This window comes from Vulpes lagopus, chromosome 18 (genome assembly GCF_018345385.1).
Source record: "Vulpes lagopus strain Blue_001 chromosome 18, ASM1834538v1, whole genome shotgun sequence".
Taxonomy (NCBI): domain Eukaryota; kingdom Metazoa; phylum Chordata; class Mammalia; order Carnivora; family Canidae; genus Vulpes; species Vulpes lagopus.
The window spans coordinates 32560262-32575120 of NC_054841.1; the positions used below are offsets into that span (position 1 = coordinate 32560262).

Here is a 14859-nt window from a genome sequence, read left to right on the forward strand (position 1 = left end):
TAATTGTCCTACCCTGGAGAAACACAAGTGTCTACGCAACCCTATGCCAGGACGCCCTTGCAACTTGGTTGAGTCTTTTTTTTTTTTTCCTTAATCATCTGTTACCGAAAAACTTCAAACTGAAAGTCGAATAACGGGCCGGGCAGGAAGTAAAGGCTCGGCCCCGCGTGCGTCCCGCCCGCCGCCCCGCCGCCCCGCCGCCCCGCCGCCCCGCCGCGGGCCCCGCGCTCCCGGGCTTCTCCCCCGGCGCAGCGGCTGGATGCGCGAGCGCCCCCCTCGGCGGCCGCGCGGCCCCGCCCTCGGCCCCACCCCGCCGCGGCTGCCCCGGCGCGCCGTCCACACCCCTGCGCGCCGCTCCCGCCCGCTCGGGGATCCCCGGCGCGCCGCGCCACCGAGGGGGAGGTGTCCGGCCTCCGCGGAGACGGAGGCTGCAGGCAGGCCGCGTCCCCTTTAAAAGCCGCGAGCGCCGCGCCACGGCGCCGCCGCCGGAGTCCTCGCCCCGCCGCGCCCGCCGCGCCGCTTCCCGCACCGCCGGGGACTGGCCGCCGCCGCCGGACTCCCGCCGCCGCAGGCTGCGCCGCGACCCGACCCGCCGACCTCGCGGCCGGCGCGCCGCGGGTTACGGGGCTCCGAGGCCGCCGCGCGCCGCAGACCTCGCGCGGGCTGGAGCGCTCGGCCGCCCGGGCCGCGCCGGAGCCGGGGAGCAGCGCGCGCGGCGCCGCGGAGCCGCGAGCCGCGAGCCGAGCCCGAGCGCCGCGATGCCGAGCCCCCGCCGCCCGAGCGTGGGGGCCCGCGCCGCGCCGGTCGACGTGTGAGCGGCCCCGGGCTGGCCCCGGCGCGCAGCGCAGTCTGGCCCGGGCGCTGCCGCGAGGGGAGAGCGCGGCCGCGCGCCTCGGCCGCCCGGGACTCGCCTCGCCTCGCCTCGCCCCGCCGGGAATGCGCCCGAGGACGCCGGGGCGCCGGAGCCGCGGGGCGTTCAGCCGGCGAGCGCCGGCGGGGCCGCGCTGCAGTGAGGCCGCGTGATGCGGGGCGGCAGCCCGCCCGGCCCCGACTCCGCCGCTGCGCCCTCCGCCGGACCCGGCGTCGCCCAGGATGGCCGCCCCGAGCCATGGGCCGCGGCGGCGCTAGCGCGGAGCGCCCGCCCCCCGCCCCCCGCGCCGCGCCGCCGGCCCCGCGCCGGGCCCCGCGTCCCGCGCGCGCCGGTGCCTGAGGACGACGGCAGCAGCAGCTTCCCCCTGCCCCTCGCCTCGCCTGCCCCGGCCTCCTCCCCCTGCGCGCTGTTGTCGCGTGTCAGCACTTGGCTGGAGACTTGTTGAACTTGCAGGGAGAACAGCCTGCGCTCCCGCTTCGCGCCGGCGCCTCGGCCGCAGCCGCAGCCGCAGCCGCAGCCGCAGCCCGAGCCGCAGCCGCAGCCCCAGCGGAGCCGGCCCCGCGCCCGGACCCCGCGCCCGGACCCCGCCCGGACCGCGCGCCCCGCCGCTCCGCGCGCCCCGCCGCTCCGCGCGCCCCGCCGCTGGGGGCCAGAGCCCGGGACGCGGCGCCCGCGACAGCAGGAGGACTGCCCGGCCGGCCGCGGGCGGGGGCGGCGGACCGAGGGAACCGGGTCCCTGCGCCAGGGCCTTCCACCAGAGCTTTTTCCATGTGGAGGCTCTTTCAATGGACGTGTCCCCGCGTGCTTCTTAGACGGGCGGCGGTCTCCTAAAGGTAGGGGGCGAGGGCCCGGGGCTGGGGTAGGGGCGGGGCGGGGCGAGCGCTCCTGGGGCCGGGCCCGACGTCCACAGACCCCGTCCGGGTGCACGTGCTGCCGAGCCCCGCGGGGATGCCCCGGCCGACCGCCCCCGCGAGCCTGGCCCTCCCGGCTCGCGCTCTTCCGCCCTCCTCCCTTCCCTCTCTTCAGTATTTTATTAGGGCTGTTAACACTTAGATGATTAGAAAAAAAAAAAAAAAGGTCGAAGAGGTCCGATGCGGGGTGGCCTCGGGATTTCACCCGTTAGTCGCCAGCCGTTGCGCCCGCCATGGCCATCTTTTCTCCCTTCCTGCTTTCTCAGACCTGCTCTCTACCCAGAGCCGAGTCCCGTTTAGGAGAATACTAGAGGTCGGGGTTCTCCCCGTCTGTTTCCAGGAATGCGAGGGGCAGTACTTAAATGCACCTTCCAGTGACACGTGACTGAATAGATACTATTTATGCAATTCGAGGAACACCCGCGTGTCTGGGCTGCATGGGGCGCGGGGTTCGGGGTTGGAGTGGCCTGTCCCGACGCCTCTGAGGTCGAAGGCGTGGGCCGCACGTTGCAAGTGGCTTCGGAAGTTGTGGCCTTGAGTTTACTGGGTCTGGAAGTCCGGGGGGGGGGGGGGGGAGTGTGTATGTGTATCAGGAAGTCTATACGGTGCCTGTAAGGAAGTCACATGCGCCGTCCGTGCGTGTTCATATGCGAGCCAGCGCCGGGCGATGCGTTTGGGTCTGTTTAGCGAACCGAGAGGTGTCAGACCGCGCGGTGGTCTCCCCAGGTCCCCTGCACCGGCTGTCAGCGCGAGTGTCACAGAAGAAAGGTGACAGTCTTGACGCTGCTGGGGTGTGTGTGTGTGTGTGTGTGCAAATCGTGTCAGATGGATGAGAGTGAGTCGGAGGGGGGAGCCTTCAGGCTCAGGAACTGGGGGTTTGCGTTCTCCCGAACGTTCGCGCTTAAGACCTTTGGAGTATCCCCGCGAGTATTGCAAGCCAGGTGGGCACCCTGGAGGGGGAGGCAGCGGCCGGAGCGGGAGCCCGGGGACGCGAGGGCGGGGAGAGGATTGGGCGGGGAACTCGGTGACTCACGTCGGCCCTGTCCGCAGGTCGACCATGGTGGCCGGGACCCGCTGTCTTCTAGCGTTGCTGCTTCCCCAGGTCCTCCTGGGCGGCGCGGCCGGTCTCATTACGGAGCTGGGCCGGAGGAAGTTCGCGGCATCTCCTGGCCGCTCCTCGTCCCAGCCCTCGGACGAAGTCCTGAGCGAGTTCGAGTTGCGGCTGCTCAGCATGTTCGGCCTGAAGCGGAGACCCACCCCCAGCAGGGACGCCGTGGTGCCCCCCTACATGCTGGACCTGTACCGCCGGCACTCGGGCCAGCCGGGCGCACCGGCCCCGGACCAGCGGCTGGAGAGGGCAGCCAGCCTCGCCAACACCGTGCGCAGCTTCCACCACGAAGGTGAGGCGTGGAGCAGAGCTGGGGGCCGAGATGCGCGCGGAGGGTCCCCTCCAGAAGCTCCCCACTGTGGGCTGACTGTTGGCATCCCTGGGAAGGCAGTTCTCGCCTTTGTAAGAACCTCCCCGAACCTGGCTTTACCGCGCTGCCTGTGTGGCGAGGGAGCCAGGGATTCCCCTTTGGTCAATCTGCACCCTTTTCCTGGCCTGCAGCCAGCAGAGCGACTCCTCCTCCAGGAACTGGAGAGAAATCAAGTGATGGGGAAGATGAGGGCAAAAGGCATGCCCCTAGTCAGCTAAATGTGCAAGAATTTCATAGGGGAAGAATGAAAAGGAGGGGGGCAGATTGGGATCTCTTTATGTCTGTTTGGAAGCCCTTTTGCCCTGTAAATCTGTTTCTCCCGCTTCAGCTGGGGTTTCAGGCTAGACACAGCCAAGGACAGACTTTTCAGAGATACTCTTGAAGAATCAAAGCCAGGGGCCCCAAAGTCTTTCTAATTTACAGTTGATCTGGGCCTGGTTTGGAAGATTTCGAATCCCTATCTAATCCCCGTGAGAGATCAATCCCACAATCAATCTTATTGTTTCCACAATGACTTTCTTGTTTTGTGCTTAAATCTGAGATGAACTCCCTCTTAGAGACAAGGCAAGCCTTCAGATAAAAGCTTTTGCAGCAGCTGCCTGGTGGTTCTTTTTTTTTCCTCCATGTGCATTGAAATGTGGATTTTTTTTTTTCTTTTATGATACTGGATGTGGTTTTCCTAAGGTACGCTATTTCTGCTTGTTTCATTAGAACAGTATTTAGTGGATTTGAAATGTCCAAGAGAGGCTGTTGACATCTGTTGTACCCAAGTTCTTGGATCAATTAGTCAAAAATTTTATGTTCCACTTTAGTTCTTTTTCTACACTTTTAAATACCCTTTTGGCTTAATGCATTCCAAATAGAGCATGGGTTTCATCAAGTTCTAGAGAAATCTCCAAAGCTGTGTATCACAGAGCAGTCACTTGTAGGTTACTGGGGAATCGGGAGTAAAGTTCCCATTTTCTTGCCTTGCTTTGAGGTGGTACATTTCAGGCAGAAATCTATTCTCTAACATAAACAAATAAGAACTGTTACAGCTACGTATTTCCTCTCAGTGTGAAGGGTGACTACACTTGTGAGAACAGCACTTAGTGTTGGGAAGAAGTCCTAAAGGCAGGTGGCGTAACAAAAGGTACTTCTTCATCAAAGCAGTTGTACACTGTGAAGGGACACGGGATTGATAACCCATTGATCGTAATCCATCATTTTCCAGCACATTTCCAAGTGAGGTGCTTCTTTGCAGTAGAGCTCCCATGAGAAAGCATAGAAGGTATCATTCTACTCCTTCAGGATTCGTTCGCTGAAAAGCAGAAGTTGTCTGTTGTCATATGTAGAAATGTTTTCACTCCTATATACTCTGTCAACATAATCTTGGAACGATTGTAGTAGATGCAGCTCATCATTCCCAGCTGATGCTGATTAGAATTATTTTTCTGGATAGAAAAGTAGCAAGAGCAGCTATTTCAGCCACCTCTCCTGGAAATTTAGCCTGGAACCACTCTTAATTATTTTAAAGGCTAGGAAGGTACTGTGTGTCTCTCATAACTTAAAGGAGGAACACTTAAGTCATCTGACACCTAAAACATTCAGCTGCATGAGGATCCCATCAGTGGAGTCTGTGTATTTCTCTTTCCTCTAGGAGTGGCTTGATCAAAACGAAACAGGCTACAAATTATTTGAGTGTGTTATTTTAACCTAAATAGCGTGCTTGAGTTTATAAGTCAGAATTTATAACTTTAAAAGTATGAGTGTTATGTGCAGAGCACTAGAGGAATTATCAACCTGCTTAAAGTCAACTTACAGTAACGTCAGATCTCAATGCAGTTAGATGATAGAAAAAGCCATGTAATTTTTGCCTCAAATTTCATCACATCCATTTCTGTTCTTGTTATGACTAGCATATCATTCTTAGGCCACATCATGCATATTTTGAAGACCGTTTCATTTTTGTGTAACCCAGGATTTGCTTTTTATAAAGATCCTTGTGCCATGCATGGCACTAAAAAATCTTTTAATAAATCATGTGATTAAGGCAGCTAGCTTAAGACCAGAGCTTGGCTCCTGCAACCTTAATGGGCATGTGTTTGGTAGAGAACTAAGGGCCTGATTCCAAGAATTACCTGTTGTTGGTTTCATTTGTGGGTGGAATCTGGGTGATTTGGTGAAATTACAAGACCAGAGATACCATGGTTATCAGATAATCAACCACTGTGTGAAGATAATGGGACCACATGGTAGGTGATCTGAAACAGAATGATTGGTTGTCATTTCTCCTATTAAACTTTGTCTAGTCTTCTGGACAGTACTTGTCACTTAGGAGAACCCAAGTACTCCAGCAGTTTTCTTCAGTCATTAAAAAGTTCTTTGGCCGCACATAGACCTCTCGCAGCTGCCACTGAGGAAAGAAAAATCACTCCTCCTCCTGGAAAGAGTGTTCTGTGCTTTGCTGTACTGAAAAACACCTTGAAATTGGTTGACTTCACTGGCCCTGCAAAAAGCCTTTATGTTCTCCTGTCAGAGTAGAATATAGAAGGACCATCTGTTTGCTCTCCAGACTCTGAAGGACACAGTCTTCGTTTTAATGAACAATGGAATTATTTGCCTCCCTGACTAAAGCCTTTGAATAGAAAATACCCATTTTCCCACAAATGTAATTATCATGAAAATATCCGTATAATGGGAGAGTTCAAGAAGCAACTGATGCCCTGGGAGAGAAAACTTGTATCACAAATGCCCAGTGTAAGCAAAGGATTTGGACACAGACACACCCCCCCCCCCCAAAGCAGTATTTACTTGATGTGTGTCCCTAGTATCCCCGGGTCGTTCAGTGTCACTGAGAAGGGTCCCAGCAAGTAAAACAGGCATTCTCTTTGGAAGTCTTTGGGGGTCGAGGCTCTGATGCTCAACGATTGTTCTTGGACTAATATTATCTGTTCTCTACTCTTTTGGCCATTCCTCTGTCTCCTTCCTTAATCCCTTCTCATTGAGCTATCTTGTCTTCTTTGAGACTTGCCCTTTGTGTATTTCACTAAGTAGTAAAAGGACAGTAAACGGGCACATGATCGTTCCAAAGATGTTGGAGTTAAGGGTGGGCAGAAGCCAGATCAGGGTTCTTGAGGATGACAGTACTGTTCCTTCAGTTGCCTTTTGTTGTTTTTTATTTAAAAAAATAAAAAAAAAAAAGTTTCCTTTTAACCTTTTAATTTTATATTTTTTCTCCTTGGTAATATTAATTCTCTAGCCATTATTTTATATTCTAGAAAATATTGTTTCTTATTCTGAGGCACTTACCATTCATTTCTGGGCAGTGACATCCAGTTTTACTGGTTGGCTACGGCATCTGCTCGGTGGTGGTAGTTGTCTTATGTATGTATTTATTTATTTTTTAAAAGACTTTATTTATTCATGAGAGAGAGAGAGAGAGGCAGAGACACAGGCAGAGGGAGAAGCAGGCTCCCTGCAATGGAGTTGGGAGGTCCAGTGGGACTCAATCCCAGGACCCAGGAATCATGACCTAAGCCGAAGGCAGGCACTCAACCACTGAGCCACCCATGTGCTCTGTGGTTATTGTCTTAGTGGACACTTTTGGTTCAAAGAGGGTTGCAGAATTATAAAAACATAACCATTCACATTTTTTTTGCTAAAATTCATCCTTGAGGACAAAAAGGTAACTGCAGACTAACAGTAGTTCTAGACAAGATCTGCATGTCCCAGTGGGCCCTACCGCTGTATTCTCCTAATGTTTAGTTACATCTCTCCACCATACTTGGGTGATACAGTCTTTCTATGTCTTTGGTTGGAAAAGAACTCACCCTGTGGTTATTATTACAGTAAACATAAACGTGCCCCTAGTGGTTTTGACATTTGCTTGAGTTTTTGACTCCTCCCCTTGGATAGGTAGTGGTGCCTAATGGTCAGAAACTTGGGAACTTCAGTAAAGTTCACAGCTCTGCTCTTCATTTACTAGCCCGGTGACCTTGGGAAAGCCACATAACCTCTCTGAGCCCTAACTATTTCATTTCCAAAGTGGAGATAAGAGTCCCACTCTAATCGATTTGTTGTGAGATGATTCATATAGAGATCTTCATGCCAGACGTGGCACCAAGAATCCTTCAGCACACCAGAGGCATTACCATGGTGCCTTGTTTCTCTTCTTCTGTCCCATTCACCCGCTTGTCTGGGGAAGAAGAGGCCAGAGTGAACACAGGAGGGCTGAGGGAATTCAGCCTCATATTCTGTATTATTTTCATGTAGATGAATAATTGACAGGGGGTAGATGATTAAGTCAGAACTTCTCTTTGGACAAGAGGTCAGATGTCACTAATGTCTTATCTTTCTTTACTTCCCCACATTTCTACAGCCATAGCTCCCTCTCTATTTGGATAAGAACTTAGAGGTTCAGGAACCCAGGTCTAAAATAGGCTGGAATACCCAAATCCCTTGACAAGTTCAGCTTATTCAACACAGTTATTTACAGAGAACTAATAACTATGTAAACCTCTGAAAAAGCATACATTGCCAACTTAGGCGAATGCTGTATATTTTCAGAATCCCCAGGTGTTGTGATTTGCAGCTTTCCCCCCCCCCTTTATTTTACTTCAAATAGGTTTTGATTTTTCCACTCTTAAGAAGAAAGTCATTCCTTGCAGATCAAAGGAAGTGGTGGTAGGTGCCCCAAACTTGAGCCATTTTTTCCTGGGTTTGGAGTGTTCTGACTTATTCTCTGACGTAAGTCCACAGGGGCATCACCAGAATCATTTGTATTAAGGACAAAGAGGAGTTCTTAGTGCACCTGGGAAGTCAGAGAAAGGCCTTCAAGTTACTTATTGTTCAATAGCGAGTGTCTTCCCTTTGCTGAAGTTACTAAGTGATTCTCCTTCCTGCCACTTAACTTCCAGTGAGATTTTGAAGTGCATGAAATTGTTGTTTTTTTAACATGTCAAATCTAGTCAAACGGCAATTTTATATGACTCACTTCAGTCTTACATTTATCTTCTGGAGGGTTATTCTATTCCATGCCTCTTTTATACCCATCTTTATCCATTTTACCTGTCTTTCAAGCTGGTCTTGCTGAGTGTTCATTATCATCCTCTTGCTGTGTGTGCGTGTGTGTGTGTCCTTGTGTCTGGGTGTGCTCATGTCTGTATGTGTTCATAACTTCTTTCTTTTTCATTTATGGATTTAGGATCTGAAGTTTTTGTTGCAATTGTGATTTCTCTGGGCACCTTATTACTACAGCCATTCAACAAATGCCCTGGATCATTTGCCTGTCCTCCACACTCTTTAAAAGAAAAGAGCATGTTCTTAGGTATACTAAGAAATCAGTAGTTCAAGCCAGATCTAGCTTTATGTCATTACATCTAGGGGATGCTACTGATTTTTAGGACACTCCTTCTTTCTTTGGTATATGTTGGCTTCTCTGTGAAAAGAATGCCTTCAGTGGAAACAGAGGGCCCTTGAATTAGGGGGAGGAAAAAAGAGAAGTAGCTAAATACAATCCTTGTTACTTGTTGGAGCTACTGAGGAAAGCCCTGCTCCGATTAGTTGGAGGGTTATTTTTAAAATAAAATAAGACCAAATCAGAGAGGGAGAGAAACCATAAGAGACTCTTAAACATAGGAAACAAACTGAAGGTTGCTGGAAGGTGGAGCGGGGTGTGGGGATGGCTAACTAGGTGATGGGCATTAAGGAGGGCACAAGATAGAATGAGCACTGGGTGTTGTATGCAACTGATGAATCACTGACCTCTACCTCTAAAACTGATAATATAGTATATGTTATTAATTGAATTTAAGTGAAATTAAATTAAACAAAAAATAAAATATAAAAATAGCGCCTGAAGTACTATTAGCTTAGAATGAGGTTTAGAGTGTGAGTAGTTGCCCAAAGATATTCCCAACAGGTGTAGATTAGCAGGCATAAAGGGACCATGGAGGGTTTACTTCCTGGCCTGATAGTCTCCACTTCCCAAGTAGATAGATGAGCTTTGTTAGATCTTTCTGTTCTGAGTCCCTGGCTGCACCCTGCCCCTGCCCCCATGAACTCAGCTCTTATTCCTTGGCCAACACTAATGTTCTTCTGTGTGCTAACAAAATCTGTTTGATGCTATCATTATCATAAATGGATACTGTATTGATTACTTTTATGGTTGTATTTCCCCTAAATCAAGCAGCTATAGGTTGTTCAGAGAATGTAGATCTCTTAGCAAAGGCGAATCACTTCAGATCATTCACTCAAAGGTCCTACTTGTGGAAAACTTCATCTTCAAAGCACCACTCATCAGGGCAAGCTAAGTGGAAGTGCCAAGTTCCGGAGTGACAGTTTACCAAAATTTCCTATTTGGTTTACACCAAATTATGGAGTAATGCTTCCGTGTGATGCTTCTTAAATTTCAATCTTCACACAAAACATCTAAGACACCTTAAATCTTCAAATGCAGATTCTGATTCAGTGGGCATGGGGTGGGACCGGAGATTCAGCACTTCTAGCAGGCTCCCAGGTTGAGGCAATGCTAGGACCTCATGACCTTTGAGAGTCAAGGTTTCAAAGTATGCTTTTCACATTCAAATGTAAATTCCATGAGCATATTTTTTTTTTGTCAGATAATATAAAGCACATAGGTTGGATCCAGAATGAAGCAGGTTAAGTTTTTTGACAATGAAAGGACAGGATGTTGGTAAAGCTCAATGAAAATAAACCCAGTGTCTCAAATTCTATTGCTATTTATAGCCAATTTAATGATAATGTGTACCTTTGATGATTTGCAGACTAAAGCATTCAAGGTGCTGTTATATTTTATTGTTTTCTTGGAAAACAGTACTCCTTAAAAATTTAAATTCAGGAGTCTTAAATCAGAAAGAGCTTTTATGCATAGTCCACTTGAATGGCTATTCTGAAATGATGATACTAGACTAGAATGTTTATTCTGTAATAGGATGGGATTATCCCTTAGGTCATGAATCTCATAATGGTATTTTTATAAATTTTCATAATTTTTTTTGGTTTTATGTCTTGGTAGGTGTATGTGTTTAATATGGTTTATCTTTTTTAAGGACAAAGGAATTAAAAACAGAAGAGAGTCTTTTTTTTTTTTTTTTCCTTTCAATAGTACCTAAAACGGGATTTGGTTTTTGAGGTCATAAAGAGGTGAGAGAACAGACAACAGTTGAGAAGTTCCTTCTCTTAAAATTGTCTGGCCTTAATTACTACGATGCTTTAGTACCACCCTTACGCTTCCAAAGAAGTCGATCCCTGTAAATGCCTTTGTCTCTGGACTTGGAGTAAAATAGTAGGGTGTGCATTGCAAAATGTCATCGTTGATGTTGAGTTTCAGACTCTTTAATTAGGAAACTGAAATCTGTATATCGAGATTTGTAAATCATCTAAATTGCAGAGTAATGTTATAGAATACTGTTTAAGGGATTGACATTAAAGCCTTTTTCTTTTTAAGAAATGCAATAATTTCCTCAAATCCTCACTCATTAGACCTTTACTAACTATAGTGCCTTTTTTTTTTTTTGCCCTAAAGTCTATGAATTCCAAAGAAATGCTTCACTGTTTCCTCCATTATTATAGCCACCTGGAAGCAGTATTCATGTATTGGATTAAGAATGTAACGATGATAAAAAGAAAAGCCCTAACAAGGAATTGTGAAGTTTTGCTTCATGGTGTGCATGTTGACATAAATGTACAGAAAAGGGAGGCTTCCTTTGTATCCAAAGCAGAAGTTTTTGTTTTCTGGTTGCAAACTTTTACATAGGTTAAATCAGATACTGAAATGAGGTTTACAAATTCTCCTATGTCTTCAGATTGTCATTATTACTTTACTGAATGATTTTTTTTTAAATTTTCTTTCTTTCTTTTTTTTTTTTGTCAAATTAGAATCTTTGGAAGAACTGCCAGAAATGAGTGGGAAAACAACCCGGAGATTCTTCTTTAATTTAACTTCTATCCCCACTGACGAGTTTATCACCTCAGCAGAACTTCAGGTTTTTCGGGAACAGATGCAGGAACCTTTGGAAAACAATAGCAATTTCCATCACCGAATTAATATTTATGAAATTATAAAACCTGCAGCAGCCAACTTGAAGTTCCCCGTGACCAGACTTTTGGACACCAGGTTGGTGAATCAGAACACAAGCAGGTGGGAGAGCTTTGATGTCACCCCTGCTGTGATGAGGTGGACGGCACAGGGGCTTGCCAACCACGGATTTGTGGTGGAAGTGACCCACTTGGAGGAGAATCAAGGTGTCTCCAAGAGACACGTCAGGATTAGCAGGTCTTTGCACCAAGACGAGCACAGCTGGTCACAAATCAGGCCACTGCTAGTAACGTTTGGCCACGATGGGAAAGGACACCCCCTCCACAAAAGAGAAAAGCGTCAAGCAAAACACAAACAGCGCAAACGCCTTAAGTCCAGCTGTAAGAGACACCCTTTGTACGTGGACTTCAGTGACGTGGGGTGGAATGACTGGATCGTAGCTCCCCCGGGGTACCACGCCTTTTATTGCCATGGGGAATGCCCCTTTCCCCTGGCAGATCACCTGAACTCCACTAACCACGCCATTGTTCAGACGTTGGTCAACTCGGTTAATTCTAAGATCCCCAAGGCGTGCTGTGTACCAACAGAACTCAGTGCTATCTCCATGCTGTACCTTGATGAAAACGAAAAGGTTGTATTAAAGAACTATCAGGACATGGTTGTGGAGGGTTGTGGGTGTCGTTAGCACAGCAAAATGAAATATATATATATATGTGTGTGTGTATATATATATATTTCTAATATATAAATATATATATTAGAAAAAAGCAAAAAAAAAAAACCAAGTTGACACTTTAATATTTCCCAATGAAGACTTTATTTATGGAATGGAATGGAGAAAAAAAAGAAAAACACAGTTATTTTGAAAATATATTTATATCTACAAAAAAAGTTGGGAAAACAAATATTTTAATCAGAGAATTATTCCTTAAAGATTTTAAAATGTATTTAGTTGTACATTTTATATGGGTTCAACCCCAGCACATGAAGTATAATGGTCAGATTTATTTTGTATTTATTTACTTATTATAACCACTTTTTAGGAAAGATAGCTAATTTGTATTTATATGTAATCAAAAGAACTATTGGGTTTGTACATAATTTTCCAAAAATTGTAGTTGTTTTCAGTTGTGTGTATTTAAGATGAAAAGTCTACATGGAAGGTTACTCTGGCAAAGTGCTTAGCACATTTGCTTTTTTGCAGTGCTACTGTTAAGGTCACAAGTTCAAGTCCAGAAAAAAAAGTGGATAATCCACTCTGCTGACTTTCAAGATTATTATATTATTCAATTCTCAGGAATGTTGCAGAGTGGTTGTCCAATCCATGAGAACTTACGTCCTTATTAGGTGGAATATTTGGATAAGAACCAGACATTGCTGATCTAATATAGAAACACTCCCCTACCCCTTAATTTTCAGAAAAAAAATAAAGCAGGACCAATAGAAATAATGAGGAAAACGATAAACCTGCAGGAAAGTGAATGATGGTTTGTTCCTCTTTCCTAAACTAGTGATCCCTTCAAAGGGGTTGGTCTGGCCAAAGTATTAAAATAAAACATAAGATTTCTTTATTATTAATATTGTGGTCATGTATATTTAAAATTGATGTCTAGTGGCTCTCATGAAGAGTTGGAAATTGATTTGTATTTAACTGTTACCTCATCTGGGAGCTCTTTATGCAGAAGGACCCAGTTTTCTAACTTTGCCCAACACACAGCAAAATTGTGCCCATCATGTTTTCTGCCCACCACCTATTCTCTGTTGGATCAGCTTGCTTTTCTTTCCAAAGGTATGTGTTGGAACACATTTCTCCAAATGTTAAACCTCTTTCAGACAATAAATATCAGAGCTCTGGCATTTCATTCTATAGTCCAACCTGTAAGAGAGGATGGTGCATTTGTACAGCATGCATGATGATTGCCTCGTGTTTGCATTCTTTCGTCTGAAGCTACTCATTTCGGAGGGAGGTGGGGAAAAGGCAAAGAATGTTGGACATTTGCAAGCAGGTCACTTGATAATTGATACTTGTCCCAAAGGAATTAGCAACGATTTAGTATTTCATGTGACCCTCTTTGGGGTTCGTGATTTAGGAGAAAGAGAAAAACCAAAGCTCTGAAACCAGCAAAACCTGGGAAACCCAAGATAAAGTTTCAGAGATGATATCCCATGCAACAGAGGCAGCGGTGCCAAAAAATTAGAAAGGGAAAGTGTCTAAGATCAGCTTCTACAAGGACATCTGCCAATTGGACAGAAGCCCAAGCAGAATGAAGTCAAATTAGGCCACTCAGAGTGAACTCTCGCAGCGGCAGGGCTTCCGTGCTCTGTGTCGAAATCAGGCCCAAGGAAGGGTTCGGTGGGTATGTCTGTACAGCCAGGGAACCCACCACTTCTCACTATTTTACTAGAAGTCTTTTAGGTCAATTTGTAGGACCCTGTGTCCCCTCTGATCGCTCTGATTGGCAAGGCCTAGTTCTAATCTTCTCTAGCCTTGCCTTGGAATTGGCTGAAAAAACAGTGTGCTCCTCAAGGAACAGACTGTTATAATCAGATTCTCCCCAAGAATTAACTTGTGATGACCATGAATGTAGTTACATTTTGATTATGCAGATCATGTTTTTAAATTAATACCAGTTATCTATCACTCCTTCCACTTTAAAAATCTTTCCATTCCTTTTCATGCCTATCCCTGTTGCTCTTGCATAGGTAAGAGTCATTAGTATTAGAACCAACCTAGGAGGGCAGGGTGATCTCTGTCCTCCAGCCACCCTTCACCCTCACTTGGCATGGAGGTGGGGGTGGGAGGGGGGTGGAGGTGGGGGTTAAGACAGCACTGTCTTAACATCTTCATGATAATAACCCGTGTTTTCTCATCTCCAAATACTCTAGAGGAGAGTGTATGGTTATTGCATAAGAATTTCCACCCATATTGACAATTCAATCCATTATTGATTTTTCTGCTTCATTGGTTCTGATTTTCTTTGTTAAAATGGTTTTCAGTGGTATCAACTCAAATGTGTTCTCTTGCATGTTTTATATGTATATAAACTACATATACACAAACGTAAATAAATACACATATAATATGTATAAAAACATACAAAGATATGTGATATAACATATGTATACATGATGGTATTTTCAGCTTCAGTTTAGTTTCAAAGTTTTTGTAATAGTTGAGGACTCTGACCTTGGCAGCTCATTTGAGAGACAGAATATTATTACATACATTCTACATTCTTACATTTTGGCTCACATTCTTCATTCTGAGAGAAAGTGTCATAACTAACTCCATGACACTGAATCCTTTGAATCTTCAGTGACTATTCTGTAGGAATCTTTGAATCCTTTTAGAGTTGGCTTTTAAAAAATGTATTAGTTTCTGAATTTTGGAGGATCACCTTTCAAAATTGATTAAATCATGTCCTCTGTTTTTGTGCTTATCTGGGCTATGTGCTCTCCCTGGCATGGTTTTAACCTGCATGGCAGGTCCAGATTGTTCTGTTCATTTTTTGCTTTTACAATTGAGGAGGGAGAGGGTGAAAGTTTACAAATTTATCT

At 46.6% G+C, this 14859-nt stretch overlaps 1 protein-coding gene across 2 annotated transcripts; it reads left to right on the forward strand.

Annotated features, from left to right (window-relative positions):
- Positions 1-1118: 1118 nt before the first annotated feature.
- BMP2 (bone morphogenetic protein 2) lies at positions 1119-13163 on the forward strand. 2 transcript variants are annotated; one of them, XM_041733477.1, is made up of 3 exons: positions 1119-1704; positions 2833-3182; positions 11142-13163. In XM_041733477.1, exons 2-3 carry the CDS (start codon positions 2840-2842, stop codon positions 11984-11986), a joined length of 1188 nt encoding a protein of 395 aa, XP_041589411.1. In that variant the 5' UTR covers positions 1119-1704; positions 2833-2839; the 3' UTR covers positions 11987-13163. The 2 variants fall into 2 exon arrangements, with proteins under 2 accessions (XP_041589411.1, XP_041589410.1); XM_041733476.1 differs by lacking the exon at positions 1119-1704 and having other exon boundaries at positions 1715-3182.
- The last annotated feature ends 1696 nt before the right edge of the window (positions 13164-14859 follow it).

Bases quoted from the DNA above. Each gene is read 5' to 3' on its own strand.
- BMP2 (XM_041733476.1), top strand. From the start codon at position 2,612: ATGAGAGTGAGTCGGAGGGGGGAGCCTTCAGGCTCAGGAACTGGGGGT. The intron at 3,183-11,141 runs GTGAGGCGTGGA...TTGTCAAATTAG, and splicing joins GCGCAGCTTCCACCACGAAG to AATCTTTGGAAGAACTGCCA.